At 33.6% G+C, this 18,018-nt stretch overlaps 1 protein-coding gene and 1 long non-coding RNA gene across 2 annotated transcripts; both read right to left on the reverse strand.

Annotated features, from left to right (window-relative positions):
* Nucleotides 1-234: 234 nt before the first annotated feature.
* LOC141689562 (uncharacterized) lies at nucleotides 235-5,645 on the reverse strand. Its single transcript, XR_012562436.1, has 3 exons — nucleotides 5,469-5,645; nucleotides 5,145-5,389; nucleotides 235-550 (listed from the first exon to the last, which is right to left on the reverse strand). It is a non-coding gene; the product is annotated as an uncharacterized LOC141689562 (long non-coding RNA).
* A 7,482-nt stretch (nucleotides 5,646-13,127) lies between these two features.
* Nucleotides 13,128-14,673, reverse strand: LOC141690864 (uncharacterized). The gene is made up of 2 exons (XM_074495621.1): nucleotides 14,144-14,673; nucleotides 13,128-14,016 (listed from the first exon to the last, which is right to left on the reverse strand). The coding sequence occupies exons 1-2, from the start codon at nucleotides 14,671-14,673 to the stop codon at nucleotides 13,128-13,130; spliced, it is 1,419 nt and encodes a 472-aa protein (XP_074351722.1).
* Between the last annotated feature and the right edge of the window lie 3,345 nt (nucleotides 14,674-18,018).

Here is an 18,018-nt window from a genome sequence, read left to right on the forward strand (position 1 = left end):
ATAAATCCGTTAGAACCCCACGATATCGATTAGCCCATAATCGGACTCATCATCAACGTGGGTTCCAATGAAAGCATGGTATAACACCGTAGTCTTTATAACGAATAAATAAAACCAAGTACAAAACAAGATTAAGGTTCACAAATAAGAAAAATAGCATCCAATTTACAACTTAGAACAAAGATTCACAAGTAAAAACAAGATCTTCTTCTTCTTCGTTAAATCGTGCTAACACAGTCTTCTTACGGCTCTCCTTGATATGTCTCTAGCTTGATATGTTATTAAAAAAGACCGAAAGTTGCTTATATAGAAGCCCTAATCAGCAGAGAAGTCTTCCAATTCGAATTAGAATAGAATCAGAATTCTGCACCCCGACCTGGCGCGGGCGCGCGCTTGATCAATGCGGGCGCGATGGGCTTCTGCCAGAAATTAGTTTCTTCATTTTTCTTGCAGATTTGAGCCAGACTTCCGCGAGCTTTTATTCCAACACCACCTTGATACCAAATTAGCACCAAAATAGTGCTAATTCACCTGATTACCTAGATAACGCCTGAAATGCAAAAACACTAGAAAACACGTTAAAACACTTAACAACTTGAGTACAAACGCATCAATTCAAAGCTTTACGGAGCGTAATAAAGTGTCATAAATTCCACTCAACAGCTACTATCTTCTCGTCATTATTTCTTACGCAATCAAAGCGTTGATTATATATTGTGTGTATAAAGTGTATCTGATTTACTTTTGAGCTATTTTTCATTTATGGGATCAAATTTTACCATACTTGATAAACATATAAATATTAATTGGATGCACGTAAATATAAAATGAATTATAAATAAATATATATATATTGTAACGTTTGAGAAATATAATGTAATTATTTTTATCAATAAATAATTATTATGTGATTTTTTGGTGAAATATTTCATGTTTGATATTAATATTTGGGTGTTGATATCTTTTAAAATTAGGATGTTTTAATTTCTAATTATCCAGAATTAAATATAGATAATTTTTATATTTTTTTTGTAATTTTTGGATTATTATATGATTTTCTAAGAATTTATAGAATTAATTATGATTAGTTTTACATAATTATAAAATTACTTTTTAGAATCGAAAATCGTTCCACTTCAATCGTTTTTGCATTTTTACAACCTGAAACTCTTCCAAAAACTCCTTCCTAACCTAATCTGATAATTCTGAACACTTTTCATGTTTTGACTTTTTTCGATCCGGGGTAAGGTTTGATCCGTACGAGTCCCGACGTGAAATTTCGATACGCTAATCATTTTTATAGACCGATAAAACCCGGATTCGCGAAAGACGGGATCATGTTACTTTATTTTTTATAAAGTATTTTATAAGATGCCCTGTTTTGATAATTACTCAGCAAGCAGTATATAGCTTATGATTTAGAACAGCAACAACAATATATCTGATGAACAAAACCAAACCACAATACCTGAACAATATCAAAAACTGATATGTATATTTTGATAATAAATAACATTTGCATATGTATTTTGTTTTTGGATTGGAATCCTCGAACGACGGTGTGTTGCCGCCGGTGATCAGCCGCGGAGCAACACCGGTATGCTGAAGCATATCCAACTAAACAAAAGGTACCCAAGGAACATATCATCCTAGCAAGGTGTTATATCCTGTATAACACATAGCTCACACTGGACCGCCGCCACGGCCTCTTACGCAACCATCCAACCCATAAAAAATAATTTTCCGTTAAAGGAGTCGAATCAAGTGACATCCTTAACCACATAACTCCCTATTTTTCATGGTCCAGAGTTATCTCAACAGCCAATGGCGAAATAACCAGAACAATTAGTTATTCGCTAATCTCAATTCAAAGCTTCACTGTATAGAGTAATTTGTAGCGAAATGTAAAAACATTTAACTATTCTGAACTTAGAATAGTATGGAAATTGAAAGAATAAAATTCGGAGTCAATATCACTTGAATGATAAGTGAAGATATAAATACTTGCATAATATGATTCGAAATAAACGTCACTTGAACGATAAGTGAAGTTAGGGTACTTGCCTGATATGCTCGATAACCTCTTACTATTACTCTGTTTTATAGCTGCTGGCTACTATCTTTGTCTAACACTTGACCATACACCTTGTTATTCAATTCTATAAACAAAAGGACTATCTTAACTGATAGAACTAAACTCAATCGACGTCATTATACGTCTTGACATCTACCCGATCGTTTATAACTAATCATGGCATTTTAAAACTATAAATATATAACATGCATATCACATAGCACGTAATCATGGTACTCATATAACATATAATCACATATTCCATATAACACATAGATCAGATAGTCAACATCTAGGTTTTAAAATTTTCAGAACTAAAATTGGGTTAATTATGGTGTTTATCAATTAAATACCGACTCAGACTGATACCCAACTCAAATGGAATTGCAATACAAAAGAAATTAGGCCTCAAAAGTATTTTTATTGAAAGCATAATATTTTTTTGAGTCTGTACACGTTGGTTTCGTATTAAACGGACGAACGGTTTATTTATTATGAATAAAATGAGAAGTAAATAGAATTAAATCAATTAATAATAATATTAATTGAGTTTAAAATACCAAAATATAATTTTTAAAAGTTTAAAAATAATTTTTAAGAATTATTATAAACAGAAAATGACCTAAAAAGAAGAATGGATCTAGACTCAGCGTTGTTAGTTCGAAGGACCAAGTAGACCCACCAACAGGAAGAAAGTTTAAAGTTTCCATGAAAAACGAACATAAATTTTGTTTAATAATATTAATAATTGAATCAACATTTTAAAATATTATTTACTCAATTTATGAAATTATTAAAATTTAACAATATTCGTGATTCGAACGGACATATGATGACTGCAGAAAATGAAAGAATCTTCCAGATGATTGGAGAAGAATCATATTTCTATTGAGGAAATTGAAGCGATGCGTGATCGATGGTTATTCTACGCGGCACAGGTGAAATCGGAAGTAGTGAATATAAATTTTGTAAGGACGCGCTTATGGTTGAATCATTAAAATATTTGATGTGAAGGTATTTCCAGACAACATTCCGAAGCAATAATGTGATTTGAACTATGAACCTGTATTCGAATGATTCTGAAGGCATATGTAGGTAAAGCACGGAAGGTGATCAACACTGACATTCTTTCCTCTAATATGATATCATATGTTCTTCCTGATTCTTGAATACGTATGAGCTTCTTCTGTTGATAAATCATATGAGGCGAAAATGAAAGAAAATTTATTGTATTTCTTCTGAATCGTTTCTCTTCTCAAATTATTGATTCCTGATTGAGACAAACAGTGTTCTGGTATGACGCTTTGTCGAAATGATGAAGAGTCGGGTGGGACGCCACCTAATCATGTGTTGTATGCCATATTGTATGAAAGACTGGCCATCTTGAGTACGAATATGGTTGTCTCATTCATATCAAAATTCTCATTCATTCCTCTTCCTTCAACTTATTTACTCACAAATTCTCCCAGTTGCTTTGTTGCAATGTTGTTCTTTATCCAGTTTTCAATCAAAATCATGTTTACAAACTCTCCTCTTGCGTAAAGTCTATTCTTTGACGATTTCAAACGTAATGGAATAATTCCGTGTAGCAGATAGAATTACATGTCGAATATAGATATTAATGCAAGCCAATAACTGGTGGACATCTGCGAGCAAGGAAGAATGGATACCCCGACAACATGGACGTGGCAAAGACATTAAGTCAGACAATTGTTCTTTTTTTGCGAGAATCTCATCAGTACGGTAGATTGCGTTAATGGGATGCCCTTCAAATCAGAAGATTTCGACGAGAAATGAATCGTTAGTGAATCGTAATAAATAAATAAATTATAAAATAAGGAAGTAAAGCTGTGTACACCAAACAAGCGAATAAGTGGCAGGAAGGCAATCGAAGATCAAGGAATTCTTAACAATGACTCTGATGGGAAATTAATACGTAAAGCAGTCCTTTGTCACGGGAAGATATTTGTAGTGAAGACTCAAGATCGAAGAAATCTTAACTGCAAACAAATTTTTGAACGTGTTCTTCAAGAAGTTGTGGAATTCTCTAACTTGAGTAAATGAGTATGGTGAATTCAACACCCCTATCCAAGCTAGCGACGAAAGTTCAATACGGGAATAGAAGTGGAGATGAAGGAATGGTGATTCGACTACAAAATCTTTTAAGAAATAATGATCTAAAATTAATTAAGTTTCCCCAGAATATGATAATGATAATGTTGATTAAGACCGTGCGTGGTTGTTAAAAGATAAACAGATTAGTTAATGAAATTGAATATGTATCGTCAAGATAAAGGATTGATGTGATCAGCTGAAGGATGTGACATATTTCTTAAGAGTAACTATACACTAGTAGTAATAATGAGAAATAAGACTAAAAGATATCCTTAAGACGGATTTATAAACGTTTGAGAAATATTATGTAAATATTTTTATCAATAAATAATTATTATATGATTTTATGTGAATTTTTGGTGAAATATTTCATGATTGATATTAATATTTGGATGTTGATATCTGATAAAATTAGGATATTTTAATTTCTAATTATCCAGAATTAAATATAGATAATTTTGGTATTTTCTGGTAATTTTTGGATTATTATATGATTTTATAAGAATTTATAGAATTAATAATGATTATTTTTACATAATTATAAAATTACTTTTTAGAATCGGAAATCGTTCCACTTCAACCGTTTTTGCGTTTTTACAACCCAAAACTCTTCCAAAAACTCCTTCCTTACCTAATCTGATAATTCTGAACACTTTTCAGGTTTTGACTTTTTCGATCCGGGGTATGGTTTGATCCATACGAGTCTCGGCGTGAAATTTTTGATACACTAATCATTTTTATAGACCGATAAAACCCGGATTCGCAAAAGACACGACTCTTGTAAATCCCCCACAACTCAGCCATAGTCCTAAGTACCCAGCCTTTACCTTCCTCAGGAATGATATACTTTGTCTATACAAAATATGCAAAATATATCCAATTGAACAATGATCAAAAAATAACAAAACTCAACATGTAAAACAAAAACTAAGAAAATATATTTAATGGTGTTCACCTGGACATACTCCCACTAACTATTTTTATGGCTTTCAGGAACCACACTCCAATTAATATAATCAAGTTGCACATATTGCCTTGCTAGAGTCCCCACAAAGCTACCCAACTCGGCTCTTATTTTATTAATTTCAGCCACCGGTTGAAGCTTTTTATTCAAGGAAATCACCAATCCGTCTTCTAATTTTCTTGTGAAGACATGGTTCATTTTTGAAGGTCCTCTACACATCTTGGGTTTAATTGTATCTATCAAAGAAGATAAAAAAAACTATAATCATAAATTGATAGAAAAGATCTAATCTCTTAGGTATGTGTTGAATTATACCTCCAACAATTGCAACTGTGCCATCAATCTTCCCCAAAACTTCTTCTTTAGCATCAATGACATGTGTGGCTTCCTGTTCCAGCTGAGTTTTTCAGTGCCATATATGCGCCCATCATACCAACTCCATCATTATCCATTGCCCTTTTTAATTTTTTAAAATTTTCCAAATTAGTAGGTAGCGGTGGGGGAGGTGGTAATGGTCCCAGATCACCATGTACAGGTTGCACAATCTCTTCCACATTGGCCTTGCAAAAAGTAAGGCAAATAAATTGGAGGGTCATGTTCTTATTAATGTTAAAACAAGCTAACATAAGTTAAATACCACTCATTGGATTATATAATTAGTTAGTTAGAATATTTTACTTAATCTCAAAGCAAAACACGTGTAACAAATTTTCATATCGTCTTCTTCACTCTGTAAAATAGTTTTCACATTATTATATATAAAAAGATTGTTCAAGTTTAACATAGGGTCATTTTCTTATAAATGTTAAGATGCATATTATTCGAAGAAAATTCTAAAATAAAATTAAAGTAAACTTATCGTACCTCATGTGTAGTCGCAACATTATTGAATGTTTGTGAACGTGTCAAACGTGTCGATGGCTTGGTGACAGCCTTCGCCTTCTGCACTTTTTCTATTTTCTGCATAAACATAAAATATAGACTAAATTAATCGATTTACATAGAAAAAATAATCATGAAAATATAAACAAATAATTAAAACAAAACATGCATATGATAGTGACACATGTATTGTGGGAACTTCTTCATTTTCACTATTTTCCAAGCTATCATGGCCTGGAGTATATTCTCTCTCACACTCGGCCCAACACTCTTCAAGTAATTTTTTCACTTTTTTCGATTTCTCAGAAATCAAACTACCAGCCAATTTTTTTTAGTCCGGTCTCCTCTAAGTACCTGTGATTTTTTATAGCCTTTTTTCTTCTTTTTTCCTCCATTAAATCAATCTAAAATAAAGGAGCAAAATGACAAAGCAAACCTTAACAAACTGATAATAATCTAAAATAGTATGGTAAATAAATTAGAAAAAACAGAGCATTCAACATTTTATTTTTGAACTAAATTACCTCCGAGTGAATTGCTTTTTCAGCATTTCCTTTTGTATTCTTTTGTTTTATCTTTTTGGTTGCCTTTTTTGTTGCGTGATGCCCTTCACCTTCAACAACCAACATGCAATTAGCCGGTTTCTTCTTCTCTGCATTTTCTTGTACAACTGCAACTTCTTCTCTCGGTCCCGCCTTCTCAGCGACCAACTGTTGGCTATAATTTGCAAATTTCTTCTTCTTAGCATGTTCTTGTTGAAGCCCGTGTATTGTCAAAAACTTGCATTTCAATTGCAATTCTTGACCTAGAAAAATAGCAAAGACAAAAAATAGATACATTTTACAACTCGAATGCATTTGTAATAAACATGATTTGAGAAATACAATTTTACCTTCAAAGAAACTTGTCTGTGGTCATATTATCACATGAGGCTGTATTTGTTTTGTCAGCTTTATTGCTTTGTCAACAACAGTATCAATATATAGATCTAAATATGCACCATCAGCCAATCTTTTTACGAGTTCATTTGCCTCAGCATCATTACTAATAATTTTCCAACCACCTCCAACTTTCTTGACATAAAGTCATCCAATTTCAGTGTATTTGCAGTCTTCCATTACATGCTCCATAATTACCGAGAATGAAAATTTATCAGCTTCCATGGTAGTAGGAATCTTTGTATAAATGCCACCTAGGTATTTAGTTTTCAGAAACTGGCCCTTATGATGAAACCTGAGAAATAAATAGTCCGCCATCCTGAAATTAAAATATAAAAAAATTAATTAGTGAAAGAACTGAAGGCACAATATAGAAATGGCTAGGGGAAATAATTACACAGAATAAAAGTAGTAGCAAATACAAAATAAAAAGTGTTGATATTAATATCAGAATTCAATACATTAATTTAAGTACGATAAAAAACAGATTACAAGTAACAACAAATAAAAATAAAAAGTGCTGATATTAATATCAGAATGCAAAAGTAGCAGCCAATGCAAGATACAACAACTAATTCAAGTAATGATAAAAAAAGTCACACTACAAGTAGTAGCAAATGCAAAATACAACAACTAATTCAAGTCCAGTCATTCGCCAAGTTCTTCATTTTCTTGCTCATCATTAATAGGAATCTGTCATCTTCGCACGTCATCTCTATACCAATTGACACCATCAGCTTTCCAATTTTCTATGTCAAAATGTATTGGCACATCATGCATAGTAGGCCCACTGACTACCTCAAGAACATCACTTCCTTATAATTTATCATTACACTCCCTCGGCATTTTTTTAACAACATAATATAAATGTTGTTTAATACAATTATGAATATAAAAAATTTGTTGTACTTACATAGCTAAAACAAATGGATCATCTTTTTGGTATAATCTATTGAAATTGACTCTTGTGAGCCTACAACAATATTTATCCTTACGATACCAACAACACTTAAACAAAACTACATTCAATGCACCCCAATAATCAAATTCAATAATTTCTTCAATTGATCCAGAGTAACTAACATCCCCAGTTATTGGATTTTGATCTTTTGCACTTGCAAAACTTGTGGTAAGGGTTGTTAAAAAAACTCCATTATTCTGCGTTGTACATTTTGCATCTCTTTGCTTCGTATGGAATCTGAACCTATTAATTGTATAACCAATGTGCTTTTTAGCTGCTCGTTGAAGCCCCTTTTCCAGACTTAACAATTGTTGTGAACACCCCTCTTTTTTATCAATCTCTTCTTTTAACCAATTATGAAATTCTTTTGTATGTGTCATCTCTCGGTTGTACTTTTTTGACTTTCCATGAGTATAATATAGGGTACAGTGTTCCCTGAATTTTTAAACATAAAATTTATCATTACTACATACACTTTACATACACTACTCTTATATACTTATACAAAAACTATGAAAAGAAACATACTCTATCAGCTTCTCGACCTCCATGTCACCACAGTTAAAGAGTATGCATCGATGGGCATCATTCCATAGCTTTTCTCCTAAATGAACAGCCTTTCCATATTTGTTTCTCCTGGACCTAATGGGGTATCCCAAATTTTCTTTACCTTCAGTATGTTTTGTTTCCCTTTCATCACTTAAAAACCGAGAACAAAAGCTCAAGCACTCTTCGACCAAGTACCCTTTACCTTGAACACTTCTGGTTTGCTCCTGTTACGTGTGACTTCAATTTGCACAAATATCATTCGATTCCAAACATCCATCTAAGATGTACCGTTCCTCATAGTTCAACCTCTTTGCATAAGTGAATTGGAAGGTGAACCATAATGTCGAAGAATGCTGGTGGAAAGATTATTTCACATTGGAAAATTATTTCTATAATTTCTTCTTTCAACTTCGGAACTTCCTCCAAATCTATAACTTTCCCACATATGTCCCTAGAAAATGAACCCGGCCTAATCAAAGGTATTGCAACCTCTGGATCCAATGTTTTAATCACAACAAATTGTAGAAAGTATTGAAAAATAAAATGTGCATCATGGCTTTTGTATTTGTAGATTTTTCTTTCAGTCATTTGCACACAACGGTTGATATTAGATGCACATCCATAAGGCAGCCTAGCATTTAACAACACCGAGCAAATTTTTTTTCTTTTTTGTCATGTCCAAAGTAGCAGCGCTGATTTCATAATGCTTTTTATCAACGGATAGCACGGGATGAAGAACCTTACTGATGCCCATCTCTTGCATATTAAAATGAGCATTTAGATTATCTTTACTCTTACCACTAATATTTAACAAAGTTCCTAATATTTTATCGCACACATTCTTCTCAATGTGCATGACATCTAGGTTATGCCGGATTAGATGTCCACTCCAATATGGTAATTCAAAGAATATGGACTTCTTTTTCCAAGGGCAATCTGAAGTCTTCTTTTGTTTCATTTGCTTCCCAAAATTATTCTTATATCCACGCAACAGTTCTTCAATTTCTGCTCCAGTTAACCGCGGTGGACAACACTCTATCTCGATTTGACCGTTAAATATTCTTTTGTCAAACCTAAGCTTGTTGTCAGGTGGAAGGAATTTTTGTGGTTCATATAACAGACTTTTCGGCTATGCTTCAAATAGGTAGACGATGTGCAATAATGACAGTTTGGACAATCTAGTTTACCCTTTGTACTATAACCTGATAAAACTGCATACCCCGGAAAATCACTTATGGTCCATAGTAAGCTCGCACGTAACGTGAATGTTTCATCAGAAAAGGAATCATAGGTTTCTATACCCACGCCCCACAATTCTTTTAATTCAGAAATCAGTGGCTGCATATAAACATCTACACTACTAGAAATATGTCAATAGACATCAGTTATTAGCCGTTGTCTGAAAAAAATGGAACCGATGTCTTCGTCGGTGTAGAGAAAAGTCCCACTTTTTGACATCGGTTAGTAACTGATGTAAAAGATATCTTTACACATCATTTTTGTTAAACTGACTGATGTATTAACCATAATTTACAAGTAGAAGCTGTCAGTAGGTTTTATATATTGGTAAAATTTGAGATTTTAAGCAAGTTAAACATATAATACACAAGGTGTTTACATGCATTTACATCGTTTTTCTCACTCAAACTGATGTCTATTACTCTATTTTACATCAGTCAGGGTAGAAAAATGATGTTAAAAACTAGTATAGACATCAGTTTCTTAAGCGATGTGAAAGATTTTTATAGACATCAGTCCACTTTAGCTAACCGATGTAAGAACCTTTATACACAACGGTGACTAACTGATGTAAAATGTGTACAATTTTTTTACCATATAGACATCGGTTTTGACCAGTTTTTAGCCGTTGTGTATAACCTTTAACATCAGTTATAATAATTACTTTTCGCTGTTGTTGTGTATTTATTACATCAGTTTTTTGCAAATATTAAGAAAAGAACTGATATTAAAGGTTATTAAAGACATCATTTTTCTGTAGATACAAACAATTCAACTGATGTTTTTGCTTACTATAGACATCGGTTTTTAGGTTTTTGTCTGATGTGTTATGTTTGTACATTTAACTAGCCAAATTAAACAAACCTCAAGCAAATCCAAATCCAATTGCAAAAAAAACCAAAAAGTACCAAAAGCAGACCCAAAAATGGTCGCAACTATATAATACGTTAGCTCTGTGTCATTGCTACATTCGACCAACAAAATTAAACTACAAATCGCAACATCCACAATCCACAACATTCCAAAATAACTTAGCTACTATATTTACTAATTATCCCCTATATTCCAACTAGCTAGTCCAGATCAACACAAACCAATAGTTATAAGTACCAACATAACATTACAAGTACCCAAAATAAAGTTCAAAGATCATCTAACAGAAGGCATTGAAATAAAGGTAGAGTAATGTGGTCGGTAATCATGGTCGATCATCATCGACTACACAAATTCTTGGATATACTGAAGAGTCTCGAACCGCACTTCATCCAGCTGCTCTTTTGTGTATAACTTCCGACACTGAACTCCCCACTGTGAAAATTACACGAAGTCATAAAACATTGTAAAAATTAACATAAATGCAGATTCTGAACTTGTAAATCGCTACATTCAATTGAAACTGTCAATTAAATCATACATTCGATAAGAATTTTATTTCCTTGTCTTCGTATATATCTTTCATATATCTCATGACAACATAGCCACATTCACTTCCACCCGGTTGTTTAGGTGATCCCTATTTCAATAATAAGAAATAAGTGAATAGTCGATCAAACAATAATAAAAATAAGAAAAAATTAAACTACGAAGAATGCATACCTACTTACAATGAGATTTTTAATTATAGGATTTTTGTTCACACGCCCTATTTGTGCATTGTAAGATCTAATGACTCTGTACAAGGGAACCAGTAATGTCAAACCCAAAAAATCATAAATATAAATTATTTATATATATATATATATTGATAGTACTGCATTACCCCACTAAGGCTTCTTCAAGTGCAGTAAAGCGCTTTTGATGAGGCAGCGGATTAAGAATAAATATTTCAGATTCCCAAATCATGATCAATATCCAGTGGTAACTATTTAATTACCAAAAATTAAATCAAAGTGAGAATTTAAAAAATATAGGAATATGTGCATTGTCAGAAATTGGCGATTACAATTTCGATGCAGTAACCACTGCTTTCAGCTTAGACTTCAGCTCCGCAATCTGTGACATCAACTCCATTTTTGTTTGCTCAAACTCATCCTTTGTTTTCTCAAACTCAGCTTTGGTGATTCTGGTCCTTTTATCTTTTCCTTTTGGCAATTTGAAGTATATGTCGAAGTTACAAAGCTTTCGCCTCCCCGAACCCGACCTGAATGCTCGGGAGTATTCAGTGCAACAGACAACACATCTTTACTTCCATGTGGAATGAACTTACCCTTGCGCTTCTTTTCTATCAAGTCATCCTGTTAGGACATAAAAATTAGTATAGAGCACTTACAAAATAAACAGAGTACTTCGGACACAAAAAATTGCTAAAAATGATGAATTGGAGAATGGTAATTAATTTAACTTACGTAATGTATGGATACACTTCAGAGTTGTTTAAAAGAACATGCAGATGAGCCTCATCTCATTCTTTTTCATCCACTTACTTCATAATTGCAGTAGATAGCGGACCAGAAAGCTTGCCTTCGTCTTTCGGGAGACCGGCAGTTGTACAACTTTGGCGAAGAAAATCGGTGCAAAATTCTATAGATTCTTCTCCAAGATAACTTTCGGCTATGCATCCTTCCGGATAAAATCGGTTTCGCACATAACTTTTCAACACTTTGTTGAACCGTTCAAAGGGATACATCCATCTATAAAAAACAGACCATATAAACGTAATTCCCTAACCAGATGGACTGTGAGATGTATCATTACATCAAAAAATGAGGGAGGAAATTTTTTTCTAGCTCGCACAAGGTTAATACCACTTCTGACTGCAATCTATCCAATTTTGACACATCTACAACTTTGTTGCACAGAGAATTGAAAAAGAAACACAACCTTATGATGTTAACCCTAACATTTTTCGGGAGTATTGAACGAATTGAAACTGGGAGCAGTTGTTGAAGTAGTACATGATAATCGTGGGACTTCAACCCAAACAACTTTAAATCAGGAATTGATACACAATTTTTTATGTTCGATGAATGGCCATAAGGAAGTTTCATCGATGCCAATGATTTTAACAGTTTCTTTTTATCTGTCTATCAAAGAGTAAAAGTAGAAAAGCAGAAGGGGGCAAGTAGGTTCTCTTTTCTCCAATTTTTTGTGGAGCCAAGTCTTTCCTAACGCCCATTTGAATCATATCAACACGTGACGCCTCACTATCTTTAGTCTTATATCTTATATTTAGAAGGGTCCTAATAAGATTGTCACACACATTCTTCTCGACGTGCATAACATTGAGACACTGACGGACATGATGGAATTTCCAATATTCTAAGTCAAAAAAAATTGATTTTGTTTTTATGGACAGTCCACCTTCTTTGACTTCTTTACTGCTTCTCTAGAAGAAAATTTTATTCGCTCCTGTTGCAGTAAAACTTCTTCACCGGAAAGGGGTGGACGCGCAAATCCTAACTCTTGTTAACCATTAAAAGCCGCCTTCTTCTTCCTATAAGGATGGTGCCTAGGTAAATATCGATAATGACCTTGGAAAGACATTTTTTTCGAATGAGGTAAGTATTTAGCCACGATATCATCCCCACAAACAGGACAAGACATATAACCCTTATTCACACAACCAGACAAATTACCATATGCGGGGAAGTCATTTATCGTCCATATTAGAATTGCCTTTAAAGTGAAAAAAGATTTAATATGAGCGTCAAACACATTTGGTTCACCTTCTTCCCAAAGCTTCTTCAAATCATCGATCAATGGTTGCAAAAACACGTCAATATTATTACCTGGCTCATGCGGGCCAGAGACTAATACTGTTAACATCATATATTTTCTTTTCATGCACAACCACGGAGGAAGATTATACGTTGTCAATACTATAGGCCAGCAGCTATACCTATTGTTTAGGTCGTTATTGTGTGGGTTTATACCATCAGCTTCCAAGGCTAACCAAATATTTCTTGGCTCATTACCAAAGGTTGGCCACCTATAATCGACATTCTGCCATGAAGGAGAGTCAGCTGGATGGCGCATGTGACCATCTTGACTTCTTTGGTTCACATGCCAAGTTATTAGTTTAGCGGTAGATTCAGATTTAAACATCCTCTTAAATTTGGGAATGATCGGGCTAAAATCACTTACTTTGGCTTTTTTACTCCAGACGCGCTCAATTGGGTGAAATTTTTGAATTATAGCCGAAAGATGGTTATCGGTGATTAGAAACCTCTGGTAAAATGCCCGCCCGCAATACATAACTTTGGCCGAAACGTTGACTCTCTCTTTACCATCTTTTCCTAACTTCCACCGAGATTTGCGACACTTGGGACACTCGACAATATCGGAATTGACACCCCTATATAGAATGCAATCATTCGGACATGCATGGATTTTTATATACTCAAGGACTAGATCAGATAGAGTTTTTTAGCTGTGTATGCATTAATTGGCAAGACATGATCTTTGGGAAGTAAAGAACCAACCGGAGTAAATCTGTAAAGGCGCTATCACTAATCCCGAATCTCGCTTTCCAATTATGTAATTTTGGCATTGATTCTAATTTACTACTATCACTGCCCTCAAATAACGGTTGCTCAGCATCGGCCAAAAACCGCTTGAACTCGTCTGAATCTTTATCACAATCATCACCCAAATTACCCCGATTATATGTTGCTTCACAAATATTATCTACTTCTGATGCCCCAATATTTTCTTCGATATTCTCTTCTATATTCACCGAAGAAGGAGTCGGCATTGTGCTAGCGGCAGATGACCTAGGATTGGCACTAGCCCCATGCCAAATCCAGTTTACATACCCCAAACTAAAGCCCTTTTCATACAAATGACCTCTAATGATTTTCATAGAGAAATTTTTGAAATTACAACAATGTGCACATGGACAGGGTATTAGTTTAGGATCTTTACAGTTTTCTTTGGCGTATATTAGAAAGTTTTCAACCCCGATCTCATACTCTAATGAATCCCTATCAGCCCACATCCATGATTTATCCATATATAGACACGTACACCTAATTATAAGTTCAATATCAAATACTAAACAACTACATAGCTTACACATTATTTACAATAATTGTTACTCATATTATTTTGTTTAAAAATATATCGAGATAATTTAATATATGATTAAGTTGCTTGGTGCAATTGTGTATTTAATTTATAATTATAATTCTTATTAGGTTAGATGCAGGACATAAAAGGGGACACAAAACAGGACACTACTACACTACTAATAAAGTATGCACTTATTAATTCACACTAGTAGACTACTAAGATAACACTACATATTTACAAAAGAAAATTATAAAAATAATTACATTATTTATGTGTTCAAGTCAAGGTGCACAAGTAATTAGCTATGTGTTCAAGTAATTTAGTACACAAGGAAAAGAGTAAAGGCAAATTTTGAAAAAAAGAAAATCCATGGAAGTCTGCTACTTTTTAGAGCAAGAGTGAAACATTGCAATTGTGAGTCCTAAAATTAAGTTGTCGGTGATGTTTTTAAACATAAAGTTGGCTTCACACTATGCAGCATACCAAAACCAATAACATATAAAGACCAAAACCAAAATTTATACACAAAACGAATAGAACAAACACTATCATTAAATTTTCAGAACCAAAAGAAGTTAACAAACATACAATATAAAGACAAACATACAATATCATACATTTATCACTTTAAAAAAGAAAAAAACATACAATATCATACACATCAGAAAAAAAAAGACATGCAGATACATACAATATAATGCCATACAACATCATACCTAATTTATACATACAATATCATACCATACAATATCATACCTAATTGGTCCAAAAATCCCCAATTTTTAAAATCTCCAATTTGTAAAATCCCCAACTAAACAAGTTCGAACAAAATTAGGGTTCATAGAGAGCTTACCAAACCCAGAGCAAAGGAGTTGGTGCTTCGATTCGACTCAAACCTAGCTTCGGCTCAAACCCAGCTTCAACTGAACCTTAGCTTCGATTGGAGCTTCAATTGAGCTTCGGTTGTGAGATTCAAACCTAGTGGCTTCTATTCTTTCAGTTTGTGACTTCGATTGTGAGCTTCAAATGACTTCGATTGCTTCAGTAGTGAGAGTAGTGAGAGTTCGTTGGAGAGTAGTGAGAGTGGTTGAGAGAGTCGGGGTGAGAGAATGTGGGAGTTAGGTTTTTTAGTTTTTAGTTTTATATTTTTAGTTTTTAGTTTTATGTTTTTTATTTTTTATTTGGGGGGAATGTGGGTGAAATATTTGGGGGGAAGTGAATTTGTCTAGGGGAAACAAATTTGGAGGGGGGAACATATACACTACTTAAAATATAAACAGGAAAAGACATGGGCTGATTTAGCGTGCTTTTTTTCAGCTTACATTAGATATCGGTTGAACTTCAAATCGATGTCTATATAAATCATAGACATCGGTTTTATTGGGACCGATGTTGATAGTACTCTTTTACATCGGTTGCACCAACAACCGATGTCTAAAGGGCGATGTCTATTAACAGATTTTTAGTAGTGCTATTTCATTACCGGGGTACACAGGTTTGGGGATTAGAGTTGAAAGAATTATGTTTTCTGGTTTCATAATCAACCAAGAGGGGTAAATTATAATTGACCAGGATAACTGGCCAGGTGCTATGAGTTAAACCCATAGTTTGGTAAGGACTGAAACCATCCACCGCTAATCCTAACCTAACATTTCGATTTTCAACTGCAAAATTTGGATATATCTAGCATCTAGTGACTTCCAAGCCTCGGCATCGGCTGGATGCCTTAGCTTCCCATATTTGATGCGTCATACATCATGCCATGTCATTAGCTCAGCATATTATTTATACATGAATACGCGTTGCAGTCTTGGTTTCAGCGGAAAGTATTACATCACCTTTTATGGGATGTTATACTCCGTACTGCTAGTATCAACAACATCCCTGGTGTCATTATCCATAATTTTCCACCTTAAAATTCCACATACTTTGCATTTAACTTCATTTATATTTCAGTCCAATATAACATGCAATCGTTCGGAGATGCATGATTTTTTTGGTAATCTAGACCTAACTCTTTGATCATATTCTTGGCAGTGTTAAAAGATGAAGGCAGATTTACTTCGGGGAAGGCATCCTTTATTAACTCTAGTATAGCAGTAAAGGAGGACTCGGTAAATCCATGAATGCACTTCAACTGGTAAAGCTTTATTATAAAGCCTAAACGACTAAATTTTTTTGACTCGGGATACAAAGGTTGTTTTCCCTCTTCAACAAGCCGATAAAATTTACTTGCGTCCTGATTAACCCCCTTCTTACCTCTACAATCATCATTATATTTATACACATTATCCATCATCTCATCAAAATCATTACCTAATCCAAACCCTCTGTCACAACCCTGATCTGATTTCTTTTGATACTTAGAGGTTGAAATCTCGTATATCTAATCAATGAATAATGGATAAGGACCCATACATAATAGATGATCATACACATCATTTATAGAGTACCAAAAGTGATTACTACAGTCCTTGCAGGGGCATTGTACTTCATTTCCAATACCGATATTAGAGAATGCATTTATAACAAATTTCTTAGCCCCAATACGATATTCTTCACTTTGTTTAGGATGTAATATCCATTTCATCTTTTCAAACCTATGTTCTACAAAATTTCACATAAACAACACATTAAAAAATAGGGCATACACATTTACTAAAAAAAATAGGGCACTTAAACAGTGTACCAAATTAAAAACAAAAAAATAGGGCACTTAAATTTAACAAATACATGTAAATCCTATTTAAACAGAATATTAACAAATAAACCCTAATTTAACACATACATGTAACAATAATACCCAAATAACCCTAATTACCACATACATGTAAAATGAAATGCAAGAATCAATAATTGACAGTCAATTAAACCCTAATTAACACTCAGTTGAGTGAAAACATAAATAAAGAAGCATGAATTAACACCCATCTAGCAATAATTGAACACCCATGTATAAAAAAATGAACATTTCTAGAAAAGAAAATTTGGGGAAAAATGAACCTTTCGTGCTTTAAACTCCTTTGAGCTTTAAATCTCATCCTTCGTCGTGTTTGTGTGTTCGAGTGTGTGTTTGTGTGTGTGAGAGTGTGTGGGTGTCGGGAAGTTAAGAGTATTTGATACTATGTGTTTGTGTTTTTTTGTTTATTACTTTTTTTATAGAAAGCCCTCTTAAATTTTTTCTAAGTCTACTGAAATTTTCAGAAAGCCCTCTTAAATCTTTGGCCAAAATCTTACATATATTGCAATAGTTACGTAAAGTATTGCAATAGCATGCCTTTTGTAA

Source organism: Apium graveolens, chromosome 10 (assembly GCF_009905375.1).
Source record: "Apium graveolens cultivar Ventura chromosome 10, ASM990537v1, whole genome shotgun sequence".
Taxonomy (NCBI): domain Eukaryota; kingdom Viridiplantae; phylum Streptophyta; class Magnoliopsida; order Apiales; family Apiaceae; genus Apium; species Apium graveolens.